The 27,181-nt window shown below is 38.1% G+C and overlaps 3 protein-coding genes across 5 annotated transcripts; 2 read left to right on the forward strand and 1 right to left on the reverse strand.

The window, feature by feature from the left end:
• Positions 1-13,332: 13,332 nt before the first annotated feature.
• On the forward strand, positions 13,333-14,652 carry LOC116180363 (palmitoyltransferase ZDHHC3). The gene is made up of 4 exons (XM_031500316.1): positions 13,333-13,801; positions 13,848-13,984; positions 14,051-14,135; positions 14,186-14,652. Exons 1-4 carry the CDS (start codon positions 13,535-13,537, stop codon positions 14,555-14,557), a joined length of 861 nt encoding a protein of 286 aa, XP_031356176.1. The 5' UTR covers positions 13,333-13,534; the 3' UTR covers positions 14,558-14,652.
• A 655-nt stretch (positions 14,653-15,307) lies between these two features.
• Positions 15,308-16,176, forward strand: LOC116180364 (MICOS complex subunit MIC19). Of its 2 annotated transcripts, XM_031500319.1 has the most exons (4): positions 15,308-15,606; positions 15,663-15,670; positions 15,773-15,886; positions 15,934-16,176. In XM_031500319.1, exons 1-4 carry the CDS (start codon positions 15,504-15,506, stop codon positions 16,129-16,131), a joined length of 423 nt encoding a protein of 140 aa, XP_031356179.1. In that variant the 5' UTR covers positions 15,308-15,503; the 3' UTR covers positions 16,132-16,176. The 2 variants fall into 2 exon arrangements, with proteins under 2 accessions (XP_031356179.1, XP_031356178.1); XM_031500318.1 differs by having other exon boundaries at positions 15,393-15,606; positions 15,663-15,886.
• On the reverse strand, positions 16,167-18,091 carry LOC116180362. 2 transcript variants are annotated; one of them, XM_031500315.1, is made up of 4 exons: positions 17,959-18,091; positions 17,514-17,913; positions 16,587-17,086; positions 16,167-16,460 (listed from the first exon to the last, which is right to left on the reverse strand). In XM_031500315.1, the coding sequence occupies exons 1-4, from the start codon at positions 17,983-17,985 to the stop codon at positions 16,179-16,181; spliced, it is 1,209 nt and encodes a 402-aa protein (XP_031356175.1). In that variant the 5' UTR covers positions 17,986-18,091; the 3' UTR covers positions 16,167-16,178. The 2 variants fall into 2 exon arrangements, with proteins under 2 accessions (XP_031356175.1, XP_031356174.1); XM_031500314.1 differs by having other exon boundaries at positions 16,587-17,092.
• Positions 18,092-27,181: the final 9,090 nt, after the last annotated feature.

The raw sequence follows: 27,181 nt of genomic DNA on the forward strand, positions 1-27,181 counted from the left end.
TTCTCCATCTTTACTTTGTATGTCCTATTTCTAAGTATACTAACTACCCTGCCTGGTGTCCATACAGTGTTTGGTTTTATTTGTACCATTACATGCATTCCTATGTCTAATTCTGGTAATTTTTTAGCTCTTTGGTCATAGTAATGCTGACTGGTAACTTGCCTCTCATTTAAAATTTAAATTTTTTGATTTCGGTATGTCAACAATGCCATTTGTAAATCTTTATTATCTTCAATGATCTTTTTAAACATTTTTTTAGCAGTTTGTACATTCCTTTCGACCATTCCATTGGATTGTGCATTTGTAGGTGACGTTAAGATATGATTAAATTCCCAATTCTTTGCAAAAACTTTAAATTCATATGATGAAAATTGTGGACCCCCATCAGTTACCAATGTTAATGGAATCCCATGTCGAGCAAACATAGTTTTCAATAACTCAATTATTTTGTTACTAGTTGTGTTTATACCTAATTTCTCTATTTCCAAATATTTTGAATAATAATCTATTACTAATAAATACTTTTGCCCTCTAATTTCAAATAAATCACACCCTACCTTATTCCATGGTATTCTGGGAATTTCGTGACTCTGCAATGGTTCTTTTATTTGTGAGTTGGAATATTTCATACAAATTTCACAGTTTATTATCGTTTGCTTTATGTCATTATTCATGGTAGGCCAATATATCGACTCTGAAGCTATCTTTAAGCATTTTTGAATACCTGAGTGATTGTAATGGACTCTTTCAAGCATTTCTTTTCGCATTAAACGCGGTATTACTAAAGCTGTATTTCTAAAAATTAAATCATTTATAACTGTTAGTTCATGTTTGTACTTCCAATATATTTTAACAGCATCATTCACATACTTAATGTTTTTTGGCCACCCGTTAATAATAACTGATTTTAATAACTGTAATTCATTTTTAATTTTGAATTCACTCATTCTTTCTTCTGTTGCATTGATTTGTGACACTACCAAACATACTTGTGCATTTATTTCTTCCTCAAACTCATCTTTTTCGTTATCGTTTAGGTATGCCCTTGATAGTGTGTCCGCTATTAATAAATGTTTACCCGGTATAAATTTTATTTCAAAATCATATTTTTGAATTTGTAGTAACATTCTTTGAAGACGTGCTGGTGTTTTGTGCAAAGGTTTTTTAAATATTGTAATTAATGGTAAATGATCCGTTTCTACTGTTACTTTTGTTCCATAAATAAAGTCATGAAACCTAGTCAAACCAAATGTTATTGCTAACAACTCCTTTTCAATCTGAGCATAACGACATTGTGTTTCAGTTAAAGCCCTCGATGCATACGCACATGGTAATTTATTTTGCAATAAGCACGCTCCTAACCCTGATTTTGAAGCATCAACTGATATTACTGTATCTTTCTTCGCATCAAAGTATTGCAGTACTGGTTTTTTTGCTTAACGCCTCTTTTAACTGATTGAAAGCCTTTTCCTGATCATCAAGCCAAATAAATTCTACATCTTTCTTTAACAGATTTCTTAACGGTTCCGTTGAACAAGAGAAATTTTTTATGAATTTACTTACATACGTGAAAACTCCTAACAATCTTTGTACTTCTTTTTTATCTTTAGGTCTAGGTATGTTAGTAATTACATCAATTTTCCTACTGTCTGGTTCTATACCTTCCCCTGAAATTATGTGTCCCATGTAATTTAATTTACTTTTCCCTAGCTTACATTTATTCATATTGAAAGTGACATTATTATTTTTTGGTATTTCAAAAACCCTTTTCAGTCTTTCATCATGTTCTTTTTTATCTTTTCCCCACACTAATATATCGTCAATGTATGTAGTAACCCCTTCAATATTAAATATTTCTTTAAATTTTTCCTGGAAAACTTCAGGTGCACATTTGATACCGTAGGGCATTCATTTGAATTTATACAATCCATATGGAGTACCAAACGTACATAATTTTGCACTTTCCTCGTCTAATGGTATTTGGTGGAAGCCTTGAGATGCATCCAAAGTGCTAAAAATCGTAGCATTTGCTAGTTATCGTTTAGCTTATTATCCACTGTTTCTATTTTCCTTATTAAGTTTAACTCAATCCTGGAACTCAGTCCTAAAATCGCTTGCGTATTTGAATTTACCACAAAAAATTCTAACTCATGCTTTACATTATTTTTCTGACATGTCAACATTACCTTACCTATAACCTCTAGATTGCTACCTGTATACGATTGTAATTGAATATTAGTTTTAACAATTTTTTCTTTAGGGACTTTTATATACTCTAACATTCCTATGGGTATAATATTTGCCATTGCTCCTGTATCTATTTTGAATTCTACCACATATCCTTTTAGTTCTAATTTAGTTACCCATTCTCATTTCCTATTGTTAGTATTGCTTACACTGCCCACAAATAAATATTTACAAGTTTGTTCATTTTCATTACTCTCAATCGTGCTCTTAATACTATCTACACTCTGCGTTTGCCTAGTTTTCTTATTTGCATTTTTCTTTTTGTAACACACAGATTCAAAATGGTTTGCTATTTTACAGAAATGACATTTTTTCCCAAAAGCCATGTTAATTTGATGTGACTGCCCACATTTATTACAGTCATTTACTGTTTTTGGCACATACCTGTCCTTCACTCTGCTTCGGTTTACTTCATTTATTTCTGCTGTTGTGGCTCCTGCCCCGGCTGAACTTCCCATAATTTCGCTACGTAGTTTAGATGATTCGATAACTCGACACAGCTCCACTGCCTTGTCTAAATCAAGATTATCTTCCTGGAGTAGCTTTTCTCGAACATGGACGTTTCTAATCCCGCATATAATCATGGTAACAGTTAGACTGTCCTGTAGTTGATCTAATTTACATATGCAAAAGGCAAAAGATTTAATACGGTTAACCACCAAATGCAAAAGATCCTCTCTAAATTAAGCGTTTAATGGAGGAAAAGTGGGAAATTCCAAGTCTGCTGGCACTTACGGCGATCTACATCCAAAAATTACCTTATTTCTCAGACGTCTTAAAAATGCGGGGGCTGTGTCAAAATTCAAGTTTTTTAAGGGCGCAGCTAACGGATGTGATTTCGACTTCATCGGAGACTGTTATCTGTAATTGTAAAGACATATCTCGGTTGGGCCGCGTCCCCTCGTACTGATCAGATCTGAATGGTTCATGTAGTAGAGCGAGACGACACGGTGTGGCCGTCGAAGGCATGCTATGTGCCATAGTTTTGAAATGGAACACTAACACTGGTGAATCTGCTTCTGTTCTTTGCTGAATAGATGATTTGTCATAATAATAATACATTTCAGAACTTTTATTAAAAACTACAAACGTGTTTGACAATAACATTTTAATTCAGTGAGTAATTGTGGATTAAACTACGTTGACAAACGATGGATAATCAGTTCTCCAATAAACGCCATTACGGAGAATACCACTCCAAATAAGTATACGATAAAGATTCCATTCAAGTGCTCTAAAGATAGTGCCACCACTTCTTCTTCTTGCGGTAATTCTCTTCTTTTGAGATCTTCGTAAAATTTCCGATCTCTGTCTAATTTATCGTATAACCCGCTTTCCGTCAATCCGTCGATGATTACGTTTAGACTGTCGATAATGAAACCACTACTCACAGTTGCAAAAGTCTGCATCAAAGGAGGTAAAATGTAATTATCAATGAAGTAATTTGGAGTGTGCAATCGTAAACTCAGTGCTTGTGCGTGTAGTGTTCTCAATGGAATAGCGATAGAGAAATTTGGACGTGCAGACCAAGTCCCCAGTAACACACGAGGATTGCGAGATATGCTGGGACATGACTTTGACTGTATGCTCTTGTATATTTTTTCATGTTCTAGCAACGAATATTTACTTAGCACGTACACGGCACTAGAATCCAAACAAATTGGAATATCAGCCTCGAACAGCTCCTTTAAATTGCGAATCGGTTGCCTTGTTGGAGGTGAAGTCATCAAGCGCGTTAAGTTTGAGACGTACGCTGTTTGTATGTGCACACTGTATATAATGTAGCACAGAATTACGAATCTTAGTCTTGTAGATTCGTGAAAGCGACTGGTGCTTCCAAATAGCGTGATCCCAAAAGTCTTCAGAACAATTTCACCCAAGCTTGTTTTGAAATTGTCCAAAACATACCAAGCTAAGGTAAATAATGCAAAAATCACCGAAACTAATATCCAAACCTCCAGATCAAAATTAACTGCCAAAATTTCCAATGCCGAAATGGCAGTTGTTGGTGGAACTATCCACACTATTATATCCCGTGTATACACATGACTCATCCGATAACCTCCTTTTATACCGGAAACTAGTAGTTCATCACGTAGACCGATCTTGGCTTGAGGCTTTTGAGATTGGTCTAAAGTGACATTCAGCATATCAACCACGATCGAAATTGTAAAAGTTTTGCGATCAAATTTATCCGAATACTGCGTAAGCATAGTAAAATGGAATACTACGGAACATCCGTGGTAATTTCTTATAGGTCGTTCAATTGGGTCAGTGATCTCATAATCACATCTTTGCACGTGTATTGTGTGCGGGACATAACCGCAATGGTTCTGAACATCATATGGATTTGCCGTAAATAAGGACGATCTTCCATCTTCATCTTTGTTAATTACCAAAACCGCCACATATGTAAAGCCATGACGCCATAGTAAACTGAAAATCATTTCAACGCGCCACAGGTGATCGGTTATAACCAGGAGTCTTGCATTAACGGGTTCATACTCGGTCCATATGCCTTCGAATCTAAAAGAGTTAAGAAATTTTTTTAAAAAATCCAAATTTCCGACTTCTAATATGAAATTTTTGGCAACCACTCGATTCATGCGAGGAATGGGATTACTGATGTTAATAACAACCCTTGGGTTTTTAATATTGAACGGTAGCAGATCACTGGATTCTTTGAAGACATAGTGAAGAGTTTCATCTCCAAAAATCATTTTGATCACTTTTTCTGTACACACCTTCGAGGACGTCTGATTATTCTTTAGCGAAATACTAATTGTGGTACTTAAAAAAGATAGAAAAATGACACACGACGCAAACACTGTAATTTTCATTGTCGTGTTACTTCTATTACAACACTCAAACTGAATCGTTAGGTGCTGATTGAACATATATTCTTATTTGTTGAGTAAGTAAACATGTAAGTACGCTAATGTATTTTCCGTATACATTGGAAGCACTTTACGGTGTAATCACTACCTTTTGGTATATGGCATTTGCCCAGTAAAGTGTTTTGTCCATGAACTTAATCGACATGACATTAGTAATGCGATCGATGACAACCGGAGCTCTAACAAAATAGAAGGTCGCCAGTAAAAGCTTTATTTCATAACATTTGGTGGTTGTTTTATAATTAAACTTGTTATAATTACGGTAGCGTTAGTAACGCTCAACGACATATAATAAACGGACTGCGGAGGTGAGAGAGAAGGGAAAACTAAGAAGGCAAGCTGTCTCGTACGGTTACGAATCTGATTGGTTCTTTTAATTTATTTTGAATACGATCGCGATCGCTTCTGTTGAATGAACCAATCAGATGCTTAGCCGTAAGATACAGCTTGCCCTTTTAGTTTTCCTTTCTCTCTCACCTACAGTATCCGTGCTTAGCATTGGCACTCGCAGTCCATTTATTATATGTCGATGACGTTCCTTGCGACAAGGCTTCAACGATGTAGCAGTGATGTTCGTCAAACTATGAATGATTTTCTCCGTTTCGATGCATTCGCTGTCGACTGAAGAATGTATGTGTAGTGTGACCCAGAATCCAATAAAACATCATGTACTGATTTACTGCCCGCTGGTCCGTTCAAAGAAACTTTTAGGCTCTGGAGAAATACATGAGCCCTAGTACTGTTGATGTCGGTATTTTATTTTGATGAATTGGCAACATCCAACGACATGTGGCTTACCACAGAAAACGCACTTAACAGGATGCTTGCATTTACCTCCTGCATGTCCTTCTCGCAGGCACTTGAAGCAAGCTTTTTTGCTGCTTACGATCTTGTTTTTCTTCTTCAGAAAATGCAACTCTTAGCCCTACCTCCAGTGCCTTTATCAGGGCGACGATCCTGGTCCTTAGTCCAAATCAATTCCGTAGTCCTTGTCCTTATTTCCTTCCAAGCCGACGCGACGATCCTATCCTTGCTTTATGTCATTTCATTTCTGCCATGATGGACCAAATGTTACGTCCGAAGACAAAATAAAAAACCTTCGCGAAAGTAAAGCAACGATTTATTTGTCGGCTATATATTCTTTCTTTTCTTTACGTTGACTACCCCCAATGCCTACTACCCAAGTGCGCAACAAGCCAACAAGAAGGGTGACTACTACTAGATTATCACTGTCTGCGTCCATCCAATGATACATATGAGAGGTTCCACCCTGTATATACAACTTACGACGATACATACATTTTTGAGAGTTGGAAACTATGCAATTTCTAGGTGGGAAATAGCTGCCTGCGTCATCTAAAAAGCACGGACGGAGGTTACGTTAGGCATCTTGTCTTGAATGGCGGTCGTGAACGCGCCGCTCCATAAATGTTTGTTGTTATTTTGTGTTATTTAATGCAGGTAGTAATTTTTGCATTTCTTTATATCGTATTTGTGTGTTGTATGCGGCATTTTATATTTTTTGTGTGTTTGAATCTTTGTTTTTGAAATTTACTTGATTTAACCGCAATGCGGAATGATTATCCTTTTGTTTCTAATCGTTTACGTTTTTGGTGTAATGCTTGCTTCATTTACGTTTATTGATGTTGATTACTTGGTTTTGTCCATGAAGTAATAGTCATATAAATTTTGATCATTTTATTTTAATATGTGGAAATTACCGATTCGTTTGATGTATGTATGACTTGTTGTTTGTTGAATGAAGCAGTCACGGGTGTGGTAAAAACTGTAGTCAAAATTGAGCTACGACACCTAATTCCGTGATTGTCTTCGACTTTCAACTGTAGGCTCGAAACCCTGAGACCAGGGGCGGGTTACCTATCTTGCAGGAGCGGGATTACGCTAATCAAAGCTCTTCAGTTTAGAATCTATGTACGATAAATGAGTGGTGATTCAATAATTTCCACATATCTTGTTTTTAGTTAAATTTGCCTACATGGCCATGTAATTTTCCATCTTGCTTTTAACAAAAGGACTTTATTGCACCAAAGATGAGTTACATTCTGTGTATTTCACCCTTTCTTAGAATCTTGGTACATGCTTACCTGACCCATAATTCCCAAAACTTGTTTTTAACCTCTATGTTACCTCTTGAAGTCTATTTGCTAATTTTTGTGATGTTATAATTTTATGTTACGCATCCACATCATTACAAACAATTAATTATTAATTTGACGGCTGGTTTTTTATTGGTAAGTTCTTTTTTTCCCAGCCTATTTCTATTTTTATTCGGTAAACTACCAGTTTCAAAGTTTATTTTAATGTAATTTATTTCGACTTAACTTTCCGAGCTTTCACAATTTTAATAATTGCGATCATTATTAAACAAACTTTTCACAATTTCAGTGTTTTACGTTCCTTCCCTGTAAAGGGGCCCTGCCTTAGATGTTTGATCATGTGCCGCTTTTCAAATTTAAGCGGGATGTTATTTAGTTTTGGAGGGAATAGTCATTCGGGTGGCAATTTTTAAACGTTGCCGGGTTGATTTTATTTCCGAGTTCTTGTAGTGTGAAGTTACCGTAGAACCTGGGGGTTAAGTACACTACCCATATAAATCACATACACAAAACTCAAATGCGATAACTTCTACCTACATATTGAAATGAACATGACCATAAATTGAGCAAACATTTACACCAAAAATGAAAATGATTTCAAACACTAAACGTGAACGGCATTTTTCATACATCACATTTTGCATTGCCAATTTCTAAACAAAGATTGAAAATTATTTTTAAAAAATACAATTTTGTATGAAGAACACAACTAAATTACAAAGACATGCAAAGATTAGTCGGTACCTGCGTTAAATAACAAAAAAACAACAACAAACTTAAACTATACGATAGTCTACCAAGTGGTGCACGGTAAGAGGAACATAGGGATTTAACATGGGAAATTAGTTTTATGAAATATCCTGCTCTACTGTACATTTTACAGAAAAAACTGTAGAGTTTAAAGTTGATCAGAATTAAAAGGTGCATACAAAACTGTTTTTATATTGGTATACTCGCATATTTAAATAGTTATTTATATAACAAGAGCGCGAAGTTCAATTTCGCGCATTGAGACTGAAGGTATTTTGACGAGGCGAAGCCGAGTCAAAATATCAGTCAAATGCGCGAAATAACTTCGCGCTGGCGTTATATACAATATTTTTTCTACAACTGAACCGATTGTTAATTAAATTGCTGTTTAAGTTCAACTTTGTCCCGTGCGCGAAATACTTTTTTTCACTGTTGACGATTTCGCGCACGTTGTCAATAGCAACCTTACTTATTAATTAACCGTTTAAAAATCTAGTACTTCGCGTTTCGAAATCCGTCAGAAAATGACAGGTTTTTTTGACAGTTGTAGAAAAAATAAATTTTAACATTTCTGTTAATACAAGCAATTAATAAAACAACAAAAGTCATGGCTATTGCTACTAATAACAGAAATTTGCGGGTATACCAAAAGCTTAATAAAACTTGTAAAAACAGTTTTAATTCTGAACAACTTTAAAAACTCTACAGTTTTTTTAAATCAAATGTACATAGGGCAGAATATTGCATAAAACCATTGATTCAATGATAAAACTAATTTCCCATGTTTAATCCCTATGTTCCTACTTACCGTGCACCACCCGGTATATCGACGAAAGATCAAACCAAGGTGGATGTAACGAAAGAAAGCGTTGGTGCTCTTGAGACGGTGTAGACAGTTTTCCTCAGCTAAAACCTTTCAAGGTTCTGACTTTTGACCCAAAATCTGTCAAAAAATGTCTTCACTCCATTTTGGATGCAGAGAAACGGTTTCTCATCTTGTTCTTTATAGGCCCAAACTTGACGAATTCGACTGTTTTTTTGGTTCCTACAGAAACTGTTTTTTCCCAATATTGACTTGAGGCAGCTTCTTCGGCCTGAATATTCCCCCTCTTATAGTTAATGAAACGGAAAGTGGCAAAAATCGTGCAATTAACGGAGCCGTAGCCGTAGCAATTACTGTGCAAAAGATTTAGATACGGTTAACCGCCAAATGCAAAAAGATCCTCTCTAAATTAAGCGTTCAATGGAGGGAAAGTAGGAAATTCCCAGTCTGCCGGCATTTACGGTGATCTACATTCAAAAATTACAGTTTATTTCCCAGACGTCTTAAAAATACGGGAGCGGTGTCAAAATTCAAGTTTTGTTAAGGGCGCACCTAACGGATGCAATTTCGACTTAATCGGGGGCTGCTATCTGTAACGCATTCAACTAATTACGGTTAATTATAGTTATTCAAATAGTCGGAATAAAATTTGCAAATTCGGCTTTTGTTCGATGGAATGCGAGGTCAAACGGCGTAATCTGTTAACATGTTGATATTTTTCTTAAACTGCACAATCTTGCCGATTGAATGCTGGTTTTCGTATACCATTAGACAATACACTGGGTAATTAACGAACTTAAAAACCTAACAAGATTGATTCTTTCACTTCTTCCCGGGCATGAGAAAGAGAGAGAGAGAGAACATCTAATAACTGTGATAACCTTTAAAAGGCTATGGTCCCACAATTTGTGCCGACAATGTTCTGCACGGCACCCTCAACTCACTATTACAAAATTGTAAAGACATATCTCGGCTGGGCCGCCTCCCCTCGTACTGATCAGATCCGAATGGGTCGTGTAGTAGAGCGAGACGACACGATGTGGTCGTCGCTTCCGTTCTTTGCTGATTAGATGTTTTGTCATAAAAGTTATACATTTCAGATTTATTAAATACTACAAACGTGTTTGACAATAACATTTTAATACATTTTCAGTGAGTAAAGTGCAAATTGTGGATTAAACTAGGTTGAAACACGATGGATAATCAGTTCTACAATAAACCCCATTACGGACAACACCACTCCAAATAAGTATACAATAAAGATTCCATTCAAGTGCTCTAAAGATAGTGCCACCACTTCTTCTTCTTGCGGTAATTCTCTTCTTTTGAGATCTTCGTAAAATTTCCGATCTCTGTCTAATTTATCGTATAACCCGCTTTCCGTCAATCCGTCGATGATTACGTTTAGACTGTCGATAATGAAACCACTTCTCACAGTTGCAAAAGTCTGCATCAAAGGAGGTAAAATGTAATTATCAATGAAGTAATTTGGAGTGTGCAATCGTAAACTCAGTGCTTGTGCGTGTAGTGTTCTCAATGGAATAGCGATAGAGAAATTTGGACGTGCAGACCAAGTCCCCAGTAACACACGAGGATTGCGAGATATGCTGGGACATGACTTTGACTGTATGCTCTTGTATATTTTTTCATGTTCTAGCAACGAATATTTACTTAGCACGTACACGGCACTAGAATCCAAACAAATTGGAATATCAGCCTCGAACAGCTCCTTTAAATTGCGAATCGGTTGCCTTGTTGGAGGTGAAGTCATCAAGCGCGTTAAGTTTGAGACGTACGCTGTTTGTATGTGCACACTGTATATAATGTAGCACAGAATTACGAATCTTAGTCTTGTAGATTCGTGAAAGCGACTGGTGCTTCCAAATAGCGTGATCCCAAAAGTCTTCAGAACAATTTCACCCAAGCTTGTTTTGAAATTGTCCAAAACATACCAAGCTAAGGTAAATAATGCAAAAATCACCGAAACTAATATCCAAACCTCCAGATCAAAATTAACTGCCAAAATTTCCAATGCCGAAATGGCAGTTGTTGGTGGAACTATCCACACTATTATATCCCGTGTATACACATGACTCATCCGATAACCTCCTTTTATACCGGAAACTAGTAGTTCATCACGTAGACCAATCTTGGCTTGAGACTTTTGAGATTGGTCTAGAGTGACATTTAGCATTTCAACCACCATCGAAATTGTAAAAGATTTGCGATCAAATTTATCCGAATACTGCGTAAGCATAGTAAAATGGAATACTACGGAACATCCGTGGTAATTTCTTATAGGTCGTTCAATTGGGTCAGTGATCTCATAATCACATCTTTGCACGTGTATTGTGTGCGGGACATAACCGCAATGGTTCTGAACATCATATGGATTTGCCGTAAATAAGGACGATCTTCCATCTTCATCTTTGTTAATTACCAAAACCGCCACATATGTAAAGCCATGACGCCATAGTAAACTGAAAATCATTTCAACGCGCCACAGGTGATCGGTTATAACCAGGAGTCTTGCATTAACGGGTTCATACTCGGTCCATATGCCTACGAATCTAAAAGAGTTAAGAAATTTTTTTAAAAAATCCAAATTTCCGACTTCTAATATGAAATTTTTGGCAACCACTCGATTCATGCGAGGAATGGGATTACTGATGTTAATAACAACCCTTGGGTTTTTAATATTGAACGGTAGCAGATCACTGGATTCTTTGAAGACATAGTGAAGAGTTTCATCTCCAAAAATCATTTTGATCACTTTTTCTGTACACACCTTCGAGGACGTCTGATTATTCTTTAGCGAAATACTAATTGTGGTACTTAAGAAAGATAGAAAAATGACACACGACGCAAACACTGTAATTTTCATTGTCGTGTTACTTCTATTACAACACTCAAACTGAATCGTTAGGTGCTGATTGAACATATATTCTTATTTGTTGAGTAAGTAAACATGTAAGTACGCTAATGTATTTTCCGTATACATTGGAAGCACTTTACGGTGTAATCGCTACCTTTTGGTATATGGTATTTGCCCAGTAAAGTGTTTTGTCCATGAACTTAATCGACATGACATTAGTAATGCGATCGATGACAACCGGAGCTCTAACAAAATAGAAGGTCGCCAGTAAAAGCTTTATTTCATAACATTCCGAAGTCTCTTACATAAAGTGCATAAAATAAACATCATTAATTAGCCAGACCTCCTCCAATCTAGCAGGTATCTAAGATCCTGGATACGGTAACCTTAGACTAAAGTTGTCGTTCGAAATACATGCCGCTAAGTATCTTTATCACTCCGGCATGTACCTCTGCAAGGGCGAAACGGTTAATTACACTCAAAAAAGGCTAATTCATACACAAAGAATTGAAGTCGCTAATCAATCTAAATGGGTTCAAAACAAACACATGAAAATTGGTAACTGGCCAATCTTCAACAAATCAAACAAGAACCACTTTTACATGAAAGCAAATTACACCAAATTCAAGAATCACTTTACCCTGCATTACAACTAGCTGAAGGCGACATAATCTACAATATAAATCAATTACAACTAAGTACATTACCTTTCTGTTACAATGAACACCACACTACCTGACTACCCAAAGCAAAGTGAACTCAAAGAAAAAAATGAACCTGTGCGAACTCGAAAAGCTAACTCGGCAAAAACTAAATCTATCCACCATTTCCTCCCTATACAGACTACTATTGTTATAATTGCTGACATTGAAGACTGAATACATTGTTGAATAATAACCCTATTGTTTTTTCATGGGAACGCTATTGAATTGTGGCTCGGTATCTGGCAACGGTAGCTTAAACGGTGTCTCAATATACGGTAACGGAACTTCTTGTTTGAAATTTGAAAGCAGACATCTCAATTCCAAAGGTGACTCGACAGCAACTCATTTTTGATCGCATTGTACATATGGCAGAATATTGCGTAAAGCCATTGATTCAATGATAAAACTAATTTCCCATGTTAAATACCTATGCTTCTACCTACTGTGCACCACCCGGTATATCGACGAAATATCAAACCAAGGTGGATGTAACGAAAGAAAGCGTTGGTGCTCTTGAGACGGCGCAGACAGTTTTCCTCAGCTAAAACCGCTCAAGGTTCTGACTTTTAGAATCCATGAGCCAAAATCTGCCAGAAAATGTCTTCACTCGATTTGAGATGCAGAGAGACGGTTTCTCATCTATAACTCTTGTTCTTTATAGGCTCAAACTTGAATCCGACTGTTTTTTTGGTTCCTACAGAAACTGTTTTGTTCCCAAAATTGATTTGAGGCAGCTTCTTCCGCCTGAGTGTTGAGGCAATTTTTCTATTAATGAAAAGATTCCCATTGCTTTTTTTGGATTCTATAAGCCCAAATCCATGGTCAATGCCACATCTGAATTTCCGGTCCATTTTGAGACCGCTTTTGAATTTAGCTCTTGATTTTTAATAAATGTGAAATTTGCGTTTTGGCAACGCAGCCAACTTCACTTCATAGTACTTACTTAACCTCTAAATGGTTCTTGTTTATTACACACTCGCCCCTTTAAACTATAATCAGCCCTAAATGATCGTAAAAGGGGTGCAATTTGTGGTTGAAGAACATGTTTCGTATTATTAGGTCAAACGTACTGAAGCTTCCGAAACCTCCCTAGCATTTTTAGAGGTGGTCAAAATTAAGAGATGGAGTACGATTATGTTAGTTTTCGTTCCGAAATGGACTTTCACAACAAGTGCTGCGGCGGAATGATTTGGTGTATCCGCGATATTTGCGGCATCATCTGCGCAATCCTGACGTGGTTTCTTATTCTTTACGCCGAATTCGTCGTGATGTTTATTATACTAATACCGACGTCTTACAGCCTTTACAGTCTAGCAAATATGATCATATTCCAATCGTGCACGTTTCTCGCGTTTACCTCACATTTAAGGACGATGTTTACCGATCCGGTGAGTAGCACTCTTTCTTTGCTTGGCTGATCACTTTGTACGCTAGGGTGCCGTGCCAAAAGGTAACGCGACCAAGGAGATGATTAAACAGATGGGATTTCGGGAGGGGCAGGTTATTTTCAAGTGCCCGAAGTGTTGTAGTATCAAACCGGAAAGGGCGCATCACTGTTCCGTCTGTCAAAGGTAAGATTAACCACCCCCCACCTACTATACTTTTAAATACCTCATTCTAAGTGTCTTTATTGTCAGATGCATACGCAAAATGGACCACCACTGTCCATGGGTCAACAATTGCGTGGGCGAAAACAATCAAAAGTACTTTGTGTTATTTACGGTAAGCCACCCCCTCGAATCCGCCATCACGCCACTTCGGTCTCGTTGCAGTTTTATATCGCCGCCATCTCGTTGCACTCCCTATTTCTCGCCGCCAATCAGTTTCTTACCTGCATTCGGACCGAGTGGAGGGACTGCACGGCGTACTCTCCACCGGCGACCGTCGTTCTGCTTCTGTTCCTCATCTTCGAGGCGCTGCTTTTCGCCATCTTCACAGCGGTCATGCTCGGCACGCAGGTGCAGGCGATCTGGAACGACGAGACGGGCATCGAGCAGTTGAAGAAGGAGGAGGCGAGATGGGTGAAGAAGTCGAGGTGGAAAAGTATACAGGCGGTTTTCGGACGATTTTCTATCGGATGGTTCTCGCCGTTCGCCGGACCAACTCCCAAGACTAAATACGAGAACTATTTATATTCGGTTTAAGTCAATTCTTTTTTAATTTATATACCTACCGCTACTGAGAATTTTTTTAAATGATGTACTGAATGTGGTCGATCTAATACATTTGTTTAATTTAATTAATTTCGCGGATACTGGGGCAGATAAATGACTGAAAATGCTTGAATCGTTCAGATTATGATACAAGCATGAAATTGGGTATGATAATGCTCTTTTATATGAAAATGGTGGCCACTTAAGAAATTCAAAATGGCGGCACAGATCCTGCCAATATTATTTAACTATTATTAGTGAATGTTTGCATTGGTAGCCGTTTTCATATAAAATAATACCCTTATCGAAGCGTTCATACCAAATTTCATTGTAGTACATTGTTTGAAGGACGCTTACCACTAATAATAGTTAATATGTGCCGCCATCTTGTAAAACGGTGGCCATTTTAAATTTTTGAAGACACCCTTAGGAGCATTCATACCGAATTTTGAAAGATTATATCTTATCATTATCCGTCGATACCACCTAAACCCATGTCCTGAAAAAAAAGCGAATGTAACTTCAGGCTGGTTTTATACCAAACGAAATTGAAAATACCCATTTTGTATTTAGTTACTTTCATTGTGAGACTCCCTGTATAGCCTTTATCTTCGTACGTACCTACCTTCGTGTTGTTGCCGCCATCAGCTTCTTTTTTATTGGTCAGTAGTTCAGAGGTACTTAGTTTTAATTTGATAAACGTTGTTGAATTTGTGCCTATGCTTAAACAAGTTGAGAGCGAAAATTGATGAATGCAATATTACACACCCAGAAATTTTTTGCAAATCCTAATCTTAACGATTTTGATCCAAGTAGGCTAGAATGAGTAGCTCACTTGTCTCGACGGTACACGAGCCACAGTAGCTAAATTTTCATTTTTGAAATGTTGTTAAGTATTACATAATTTGATTAAAAAAACACTTAAATTAACAATAAAATGGGTAGCGGTTCGAGTAGGACAAGAAAGCTAACTTTAGATAACGAAGACGCGTCGAATGTAATCAAAGTTTCGGAGGATGTCGTTCAAAGATTGAAATCCGGTTGTACCCCCTTGAAGTTTCCAATGATCAATAATCGAACCCCGTGTTTTTTCCAGATTCGCAGGTAAGAAGTGTTCAAAGGCAAGAGGTGATTGCGGCTGTTCCAAACGGACCGGCCCCGATATACTACTATGAACCGCGGTTAACCTCTCTACAATTCCAACAGGAGAAGTCTGAAGCGTTGAAGAAGAACGACGAGTATTGGGAGAGACGTATTAAGGATTTAGAAAGTTATCACATGGAAATGCACAAAGTGATGGAGGGCGAATATAATAAAGCGGTAGTTTGTAATTTTTTTGGCAGGACGATTAATCGAACATCTTTTAGATAAACGAGATGAATACCAAGGAGAAGAAGCTGTACGCGTGCGATACGCCCCCATGCCAGATTAGCAAGGCGCGAGTTCTGGAGTGCTACAAGAGGAATCCGAATCAAGCGATGAAGTGTCTTAAAGAAGTCGAGGCGTTCACAGCTTGCGTCGACTTGCAACGTTCCATTTTGATTGACGCGAAAGCCGCCTCGTAATTATATGATCTGTAAATTAGTAAATAAAAGTCGAATTTAGCGACGGCTCATTTTTTATTCCACGTTAGTAGTACAAGAACGGTCGACCAGCCGTAGACGTACGGCGGCAGGTCTTTCTTGCGTCTCTTTTTTGCCGAAGGTAGTTCTTCGGTGGTGGTGGAACCGTTGCCCGTGTTCCACCCGATTTCGCCGTTGACGTCCATTCCGTACAGGACGAAGTCGGGGAAGTGGCGCCTGATGATGTCGCTCTCGTCGACTTTCCACGTTTTCGCCTTGCAGCAAAATCGGAAGAGGACTCCGTACTTGTGAAGCACTAGTCCCTCCTTAAACTAAAATCAAATGCATACTTAATTCGAAGCAGTTTGAAGTTTTATATAAAAAATTTTTCAGGCATGCGCAGTGTATCGTGGACGATTTAGACAAACGTCAACAGGGCTGGACTTGCGTTAAGTTACCTGAACTAATTCGTTGACGAATCCAACTTCGTCTTCCGTTTCGTTCACGATGACAACCGAATGGGCAGCGAAGTTTGCTTCGGCGCCGTCGGCTTGCAGGAACGCCATGCAAAAGATTTCCGAGTCTTTGAACCGTTCGCCTTCCGGCATTTGGAGCGATTTTTTATTGTAAATGAAGCCGCCGCCGAGCGCAACGCTTTCCGGCCTCTCCGCAGCGAGATAGGCGCGCAGAAACGGTTCGAGTAAACGTACCGTACTTCCGCTGAATATAATGCAACACTTCACGCGCAGTCTGGGCGCCGCTCCGGACCTGAACGTCGGTGCGGACTTCGCGTTCGACCGGAACATGTGCGTCTCAACGTGCGGAATGCGTGGAACGAATAGACCCTGAAAGCCGACCGCGAGCTGGTCGGCGCTGGTCGACGGTACGATCGGTGTCAAAGACGGGCACGCTATTACGCAATAGCGCAGTCGCGCCTCGGTAATCGACTCAAAGTACTCTGCAACTAAAGAGAATTGCTGTCGGGCACCAAAAGCATGTGGACTAGAGATTGAGGCCCAATAAACAAATTCACAGTCTTACTTTCACTCTACAGAACCTTCAAAAGTGTTCAGAGCCTAAGAGGCGCTAAGCTTCTTCCAAATGTCTCCAGAACCGGTTTGTCAAGAATTTTCCTGCGCATGCGCAACGTATGGAATTCTGGACGATTTAGACAAAACAAGTTTTCAAGTGTCTCCAGGACCGGCATGACATATGACAAGCCAGTGGAGTAACCACAAAAAAATCTACATTTCTTTGACAAAAAAAGGAGCTCAAAATATTTCAAGAATACTCTCCTACTCCATGCACGATTTTATTAGGCCTCAAACTCGAGCCCACGCACTTTTTGCGCCGTCGTTAATACTGCGGGCGCATACTAACCGTACCGCTCATCTTCGTTTCGTCCGACAAACCGTGCACGCACAGCGTTCCGTCCAATTTGACCAGCTTCGGATTGTACGCGAATATTCCGAAAGACACATTCGTATAACTGAACCCTCTGCTGCATGTCAAACGGCCGTTAGGGTAGAACGCGATCCACGACGGCGAAATTCGTTTGTTCAACTCCTTCGTGGCCAGCTCGTTCCATATCGTGCACGTACAACGGGCGCACTGCAAGCTCGCCTTGTCCAAATATGTGAATACGTGCTCCAACAGCGGATGGTACGATTGGAGGGCTTCGCCCAGGCTAAAGTCGTCATCGTTCCGTTCGACTTGGGTCACCAACCATAGATGAATTGCCGAAATGCAGGAAGGTTTTGTGGTGTGCGACGAGGAGTCCGGAACCTACAAATAAATCGCAATTTTCGTGAAAGGGTTTATTCATGATACCTTCAGTTCACGGAAATCTAAATTCATATTTTTAATTGTTTAGAACAATTCCAAATCGATCTAATGATTGAGGTTATGTAACTATGATATTTGTAAATAAACAGTGTTGCCAACGATCATTGAAATAAAAGACTACCCACAATACAGACAGCATCATGGTGTTGCCTAATACAAATAATGCACAGGGTACTTCAGATACTTTTTCCTCGGTTTAGGGTCAAGATCAAAAGTTACTGGTCAATTGACCATAACTTTTGATTGAGAGGTCTAATCAAAAAAGTACGAGTCGTTTTGGATTCTACGCACCAAATTTAATAAGAAAATGTGTTTTCCCGAGAAATTTTGGAGTAGTCGATTTTTGAAGGGCGGAAAAAATTGTCTGAAATCGACCGAGAAAAAAACATTTTCTTATAGAATTTGGCCCGTACAATCCATAATTTCAAACAGTTTGAAGATTGGGGTACTGGATCAAAAGTTACAGCCCTTTGAATTGAACTGGCCACATTCTATGTTTTTTTCCGGCCTCAAAAAAAGGCAGTGTATAACCTTCCTTTTTAACCAAAAATCGACCACTCCAAAATTTCTCGGGAAAAAACTTTTTCTTATTAATTTTGGTGCGTGGAATCCAAAACGATTCGTACTTTTTCGATTAGACGTCTCAATCAAAATTTATGGGCAAAAAACCAATTTCGACAAAAAATTCAAAAGGCTGTAACTTTTGATCTAGTAGCCCGATCTTGGAACTGTTTGAAATTATGGATTCTACAGGCCACATTCTATAAGAAAATATTTTCTTCCGGTCGATCTGAGACAATTTTTTCTTCGGGCCAAAAAAATAGGCAATGTATAACCTTCCTTTTTTACCAAAAATCAACTACACCAAAATTTCTCGGGAAAACACTTTCTTATTAATTTTGGTGCGTAGAATCTAAAACGATTCACCGAAAAAAAAAACATTTTCTTATAAAATTTGGCCCGTAGAATCTATAATTTCAAACAGTTTGAAGATTGGGCCATTAGATCAAAAGGTACAGCCTTTTTAATTTTCTTTCGAAATTGGTTTCTAGTCCAGGTATAACTTTTGATTGAAAAGTGACGCGCGAGATCCTTGCGTGTGCCTGGATGTTCTGCCGCTGGAATCGCTGATAGGATGCATCATCGACACCAAATGCGAGGAGGGCCCTACCAGGCAGAGAAGTGCCTCTGAACTTTCATGGCCTAATAAGAGAGACTGTTCTCTCCAACCAGTCCAAGTTGAAGAATGACACCCTGCGGATTCCAGCAACACCCTGCCAGCCGAGGAAATCCATCCGCCCTCCATCCTTTTGACAACTGCATTCAATGCAGCCATAATGCAACTCGACTGAGGCTCAGTCGTGTCCACCTCCGGGTGTGATACCGGAGCGATGTGCACCCTGAGCCCCTCGGGCAGCGACTTGATCATAAGCTCGTGGTGTACCCGCACCTATGGGTGCTCCAGAACCTCTAGGATTCATCTCAAGGTATCCTGAGCAAAACCCTGAGGTTGGTATCAGGAGAATATAATGTGCGAGGAGATCGATGGTTAAAATAAAATTTTAGTGAGGTTAGGTTAGCGTGCTAGTTAGGTTAGCTCAGAAATCTGGTATCAGGAGAATATAATGTGCGAGAAGATCGATGGTTAAAATAAAATTTTAGTAAGGTTAGGTTAGCGTTAGCTCAGAAATCTGGTATCAGGAGATTATAATGTGCGAGGAGATCGAAGGTTAAAATAAAATTTTAGTGAGGTTAGGTTAGCGTGCTAGTTAGGTTAGCTCAGAAATCTGGTATCAGGCGAATATAATGTGCGAGGAGATCGATGGTTAAAATAAAATTTTAGTGAGGTTAGGTTAGCGTGCTAGTTAGGTTAGCTCAGAAATCTGGTATCAGGAGAATATAATGTGCGAGGAGATCGAACGCTAAAATAATATTTTAGTGAGGTTAGGTTAGCGTGCTAGTTAGGTTAGCTCAGAAATCTGGTATCAGGAGAATATAATGTGCGAGGAGATCGATGGTTAAAATAAAATTTTAGTGAGGTTAGGTTAGCGTGCTAGTTACGTTAGCTCATAAATCTGGTATCAGGCGAATATAATGTGCGAGGAGATCGAATCAAATTTTAGTGAGGTTAGGTTAGCGTGCTAGTTAGGTTAGCTCAGAAATCTGGTATCAGGAGAATATAATGTGCGAGGAGATCGAAGGTTAAAATAAAATTTTAAGTGAGGTTAGGTTAGCGTGCTAGTTAGGTTAGCTCAGAAATCTGGTATCAGGAGAATATAATGTGCGAGGAGATCGAAGGTTAAAATAAAATTTTAGTGAGGTTAGGTTAGCGTGCTAGTTAGGTTAGCTCAGAAATCTGGTATCAGGAGAATATAATGTGCGAGGAGATCGAAGGTTAAACTAATATTTTAGTGAGGTTAGGTTAGCGTGCTAGTTAGGTTAACTCAGAAATCTGGTATCAGGCGAATATAATGTGCGAGGAGATCGATGGTTAAAATAAAATTTTAGGCAGGTTAGGTTAGCGTGCTAGTTAGGTTAGCTCATAAATCTGGTATCAGGAGAATATAATGTGCGAGGAGATCGATGGTTAAAATAAAATTTTAGTGAGGTTAGGTTAGCGTGCTAGGTAGGTTAGCTCAGAAATCTGGTATCAGGCGAATATAATGTGCGAGGAGATCGATGGTATAAAATTTTAGTGAGGTTAGGTTAGCGTGATAGTTAGGTTAGCTCATAAATCTGGTATCAGGAGAATATAATGTGCGAGGAGATCGATGGTTAAAATAAAATTTTAGTGAGGTTAGGTTAGCGTGCTAGTTAGGTTAGCTCAGAAATCTGGTATCAGGAGAATATAATGTGCGAGGAGATCGAATGTTAAAATAACATTTTAGTGAGGTTAGGTTAGCGTGCTAGTTAGGTTATTAGCTCAGAAATCTGGTATCAGGAGATTATAATGTGCGAGGAGATCGAAGGTTAAAATCAAATTTTAGTGAGGTTAGGTTAGCGTGCTAGTTAGGTTATCCCAGAAATCTGGTATCAGGAGAATATAATGTGCGAGGAGATCAATGGTTAAAATAAAATATTAGTGAGGTTAGGTTAGCGTGCTAGTTAGGTTATCCCAGAAATCTGGTATCAGGAGAATATAATGTGCGAGGAGATCGAAGGTTAAAATCAAATTTTAGTGAGGTTAGGTTAGCGTGCTAGTTAGGTTATCCCATAAATCTGGTATCAGGCGAATATAATGTGCGAGGAGATCGATGGTTAAAATAAAATTTTAGTGAGGTTTGGTTAGCGTTCTAGTTAGGTTAGCTCAGAAATCTGGTATCAGGAGAATATAATGTGCGAGGAGATCGATGGTTAAAATCAAATTTTAGTGAGGTTAGGTTAGCGTGCTAGTTAGGTTAGCTCAGAAATCTGGTATCAGGAGAATATAATGTGCGAGGAGATCGAAGGTTAAAATCAAATTTAAGTGAGGTTAGGTTAGCGTGCTAGTTAGGTTAGCTCAGAAATCTGGTATCAGGAGAATATAATGTGCGAGGATATCGAAGGTTAAAATAAAATTTAAGTGAGGTTAGGTTAGCGTGCTAGTTAGGTTAGCTCAGAAATCTGGTATCAGGAGAATATAATGTACGAGGAGATCGATGGTTAAAATAAAATTTAAGTGAGGTTAGGTTAGCGTGCTAGTTAGGTTAGCTCAGAAATCTGGTATCAGGAGAATATAATGTGCGAGGAGATCGAAGGGTAAAATAAAATTTAGTGAGGTTAGGTTAGCGTGCTAGTTAGGTTAGCTCATAAATCTGGTATCAGGAGAATATAATGTGCGAGGAGATCGATGGTTAAAATCAAATTTTAGTGAGGTTAGGTTAGCGTGCTAGTTAGGTTAGCTCAGAAATCTGGTATCAGGAGAATATAATGTGCGAGGAGATCGAAGGTTAATATAACATTTTAGTGAGGTTAGGTTAGCGTGCTAGTTAGGTTAGCTCAGAAATCTGGTATCAGGAGAATATAATGTGCGAGAAGATCGATGGTTAAAATAAAATTTTAGTAAGGTTAGGTTAGCGTTAGCTCAGAAATCTGGTATCAGGAGATTATAATGTGCGAGGAGATCGAAGGTTAAAATCAAATTTTAGTGAGGTTAGGTTAGCGTGCTAGTTAGGTTAGCTCATAAATCTGGTATCAGGAGAATATAATGTGCGAGGAGATCGATGGTTAAAATCAAATTTTAGTGAGGTTAGGTTAGCGTGCTAGTTAGGTTAGCTCAGAAATCTGGTATCAGGAGAATATAATGTGCGAGGAGATCGAAGGTTAAAATAAAATTTTAGTGAGGTTAGGTTAGCGTGCTAGTTAGGTTAGCTCAGAAATCTGGTATCAGGAGAATATAATGTGCGAGAAGATCGATGGTTAAAATAAAATTTTAGTAAGGTTAGGTTAGCGTTAGCTCAGAAATCTGGTATCAGGAGAATATAATGTGCGAGGAGATCGAAGGTTAAAATAAAATTTTAGTGAGGTTAGGTTAGCGTGCTAGTTAGGTTAGCTCAGAAATCTGGTATCAGGAGAATATAATGTGCGAGGAGATCGAAGGTTAAAATAAAATTTTAGTGAGGTTAGGTTAGCGTGCTAGTTAGGTTAGCTCAGAAATCTGGTATCAGGAGAATATAATGTGCGAGGAGATCGATGGTTAAAATAAAATTTTAGTGAGGTTAGGTTAGCGTGCTAGTTAGGTTAGCTCATAAATCTGGTATCAGGAGAATATAATGTGCGAGGAGATCGAAGGTTAAAATAAAATTTTAGTGAGGTTAGGTTAGCGTGCTAGTTAGGTTAGCTCAGAAATCTGGTATCAGGAGAATATAATGTGCGAGGAGATCGAAGGTTAAAATAAAATTTTAAGTGAGGTTAGGTTAGCGTGCTAGTTAGGTTAGCTCAGAAATCTGGTATCAGGAGAATATAATGTGCGAGGAGATCGAAGGTTAAAATCAAATTTTAGTGAGGTTAGGTTAGCGTGCTAGTTAGGTTAGCTCAGAAATCTGGTATCAGGAGAATATAATGTGCGAGGAGATCGAAGGGTAAAGTAAAATTTAGTGAGGTTAGGTTAGCGTGCTAGTTAGGTTAGCTCTGAAATCTGGTATCAGGAGGAATATAATGTGCGAGGAGATAGAAGGTTTACAAATAAATTTTAAGGTGAGGTTAGGTTAGAGTGCTAGTTAGGTTAGTTCAGAAATTTTGTATCAGGAGATCATAATGTGCGAGGAGCTGAAGGTTAAATAAAATTTAAGTGAGGTTAGGTTAGCGTGCTAGTTAGGTTTAGCTCAGAAATCTGGTATCAGGAGAATATAATGTGCGAGGAGATCGAAGGTTAAATAAAATTTAAGTGAGGTTAGGTTAGCGTGCTAGTTAGGTTAGCTCAGAAATCTGGTATCAGGAGAATATAATGTGCGAGGAGATCGAAGGTTAAAATAAAATTTAAGTGAGGTTAGGTTAGCGTGCTAGTTAGGTTAGCTCAGAAATCTGGTATCAGGAGAATATAATGTGCGAGGAGATCGAAGGTTAAATAAAATTTAAGTGAGGTTAGGTTAGCGTGCTAGTTAGGTTAGCTCAGAAATCTGGTATCAGGAGAATATAATGTGCGAGGAGATCGAAGGTTAAAATAAATTTTAAGTGAGGTTAGGTTAGCGTGCTAGTTAGGTTAGCTCAGAAATCTGGTATCAGGAGAATATAATGTGCGAGGAGATCGAAGGTTAAAATAAAATTTAAGTGAGGTTAGGTAAGCGTGCTAGTTAGGTTAGCTAAGAAATCTGGTATCAGGAGAATATAATGTGCGAGGAGATCGAAGGTTAAAATAAAATTTAAGTGAGGTTAGGTTAGCTCTGAAATCTGGTATCAGGAGAATATAATGTGCGAGGAGATCGAAGGTTAAAATAAAATTTAAGTGAGGTTAGGTTAGCGTGCTAGTTAGGTTAGCTCAGAAATCTGGTATCAGGAGAATATAATGTGCGAGGAGATCGAAGGTTAAATTAAAATTTAAGTGAGGTTAGGTTATTAGCGTGCGTGAAATCTGGTGTCAGGAGAATATAATGTGCGAGGAGATCGAAGGTTAAAAATAAAATTTAAGTGAGGTTAGGTTAGCGTGCTAGTTAGGTTAGCTCAGAAATCTGGTATCAGGAGAATATAATGTGCGAGGAGATCGAAGGTTAAAATAAAATTTAAGTGAGGTTAGGTTAGCGTGCTAGTTAGGTTAGCTCAGAAATCTGGTATCAGGAGAATATAATGTGCGAGGAGATCGAAGGTTAAAATAAAATTTAAGTGAGTTTAGGTTAGCGTGCTAGTTAGGTTAGCTCAGAAATCTGGTATCAGGAGAATATAATGTGCGAGGAGATCGAAGGTTAAAATAAAATTTAAGTGAGGTTAGGTTAGCGTGCTAGTTAGGTTAGCTCAGAAATCTGGTATCAGGAGAATATAATGTGCGAGGAGATCGAAGGTTAAAATAAAATTTAAGTGAGGTTAGGTTAGCGTGCTAGTTAGGTTAGCTCAGAAATCTGGTATCAGGAGAATATAATGTGAGAGGAGATTGAAGGTTAAAATAAAATTTAAGTGAGGTTAGGTTAGCGTGCTAGTTAGGTTAGCTCAGAAATCTGGTATCAGGAGAATATAATGTGCGAATAGATTGAAGGTTAAAATAAAATTTAAGTGAGGTTAGGTTAGCGTGTTAGTTAGGTTAGGTCAAAAATCTGGTATCATGATAATGTTCAAGGAGTTGATTAAAGGTTAGGTTAGACTCGTAGTTAGGTTAGGTGAGATTAGTTTGGGCGTTTTAAATTTTTACAAATCTTGTATCTAACCTAACTCACATGGAACAGAACTCTCATGTCTTTAAAATGATCGCCGATTTAAAATTCTTATTTATTGCGGCGTACTCTTATGCCGATTTAACTCGTGTGTTGCGAACAGATACTTTATTAAAATCGTCAAAAATCTAGGTATAGGTACCAAAGAGGTATAGGTACCAAAGAGGTATACGGACGGCCGTCCGTTTACCCGCCCTGTCCTTTGGCATTCCAAAAACGCTATGACGCAAAGGAACAGCCTAACAGGCTATAATACCGGAGCGAAATGTTTAATTTTCGAGTTTCGTGGTTTACCTCCTTTGACAGCGAGAGGCACAAATCCCAAAATATTTATAGCCTTGCCTGAGTTTTTGGTTAATATTAAAATAATCAAAGCAGAATACATTGTGCTGACATCTGTCTTTATTATTGGGAACTAAAATTTTATCGCTAAATGCAGGATACTTATTACCATCATTATTTTAGTTGGAACTTACACATCAAAGATGTCGCCACACTAATTTTGAATTGTACTTTATGGAACTAACGTTAGATGTCAGAGCGTAGTTTTTAAAAACCATAGATATATGAAATTTTAACCTCAATTGCATAATGAATGTTTGTTTATTTTATAGTCAAAAATTAAACTTTGTTATCATTCCTTTCTCGCTTACAGGTTTAAATTAGGGAACTGGCTACTGGGAGTGACAGGAAGGCGGCTGACTCAACCTTTGCGGAATATGATACTGTTCGCTCTGGGTCGTGCAATTGAAGACATGTAGAGTTCTCGGTGGATGAGAAATGTTAGCATTGAATTCAGACAACACAAATTGAAAAGGGAAATGCTTTGTAACCAAAACAGGAGGACACCGTGGAGAACCCGCAGAAAACCCATTCTAATGCAACTCAAATTTCTCAAGGTTAAAATCGGAACGATTACATGATTGCAGCAGCTGGCGATGGTGCGAAGCTATTCTTTAAAGAATTGAGCCTAGAGTTTATTTGATAGAACTACAGTTATAGAAACGGTAGTGAAATTGGCAGCGAAATAAGGCAAAAGTGTTACGCAGTTTGCAATCACGAAAAAATGTGTTGTTTGTGCGATCTTCGTGTGAAAATTGTTGTAAAACGGTTCAGTTTAATGTACCTGTTATTGAAATTGTTCTTCCAAGGGCTTTAAATAAACTCCTATGCATAAGAAGTTACTAATTGCAAAAATAAATGTTTTCTGTTCATTGAGCATGATGTGTTGCCTACAAACCAGGCTACACAAATATCCAGTGCCCATATTCAAATTATTGATTTGCTTGAATCTCCCCAATCTGCTGTTTTTATTGAGGGTAAGGAGGGCCTCCACGAACGAATGGCCCAGGGCCCCGAAAGACTTAAAAACGGCACTGCATTTAATGAATAATAAGTGCAACGTTGCTGTTAATAGCATAAATTCAAATAAAATTTTAAAAGAAGTTGTATACGTGGCGACATCTCAACTAGACTTCTAAAACTATAATTGATAGAAAGTGTATCGAGTGCCAAGGAGATGGCGCACTAGTACTTGATGTATAAATTATCTATTCAAAAACCGGACGTTTAAACTATAATTGCTCTACAGATCTTGCAAGACTCCGTACATTTTGAACTGCCATTTATTCAGACTTCTCAATAAAAAGTTATAGACTAGAAACCAATTTCGAAAGAAAATTCAAAGGGCTGTAACTTTTGAACTAGTAGCCCAATCTTGGAACTGTTTGAAATTATGGATTCTACAGGCCACGTTCTATAAGAAAATTTTTTTCCGGGTCGATCTGAGACAATTTTTTTTTCGGGGCAAAAAAAAGGCAGTGGTTAACCTTCCTTTTTTCCAAAAATCGACTGCACCAAAATTTCTCGGGAAAACACTTTTGCTTATTAATTTTGGTGCGTAGAATCCAAAACAATTCGTACTTTTTCGATCAGACTTCTCAATCAAAAGTTATGGACTAAAAACCGATTTCGAAAGAAAATTCAAAGGGCTGTAACTTTTGATCTAGTAGCCTAATCTTGGAACTGTTTGAAATTATGGAACCTACAGGCCATTTCCTTAAAGGGCAGTTGATAATGTACAATTTCATGTACGATTTGTAGAGCAAATGTACTTCAATGATCCAGTATCTGGAATTGTCTTTTGTGTATTCAATTGGTACAATTGCGCCATCTCTTTTGTAATCCCTATACTTTTCCAAATGTAATTCTTGTAATAATTGAAGCAGTTCCAATGAGATGTCGCCAGGTACGACACTACCTTCACAAGAACATTTTAAGTTATGCACTTAATAGCCACGTCCGACTCAATTTTCCTTAAAGGGCAGTTGAAAATGTGCAATTTCATGTAGGATTTGTAGAGCAAATGT

Source organism: Photinus pyralis, unplaced genomic scaffold (genome assembly GCF_008802855.1).
Source record: "Photinus pyralis isolate 1611_PpyrPB1 unplaced genomic scaffold, Ppyr1.3 Ppyr1.4_LG9, whole genome shotgun sequence".
NCBI classification, from domain to species: domain Eukaryota; kingdom Metazoa; phylum Arthropoda; class Insecta; order Coleoptera; family Lampyridae; genus Photinus; species Photinus pyralis.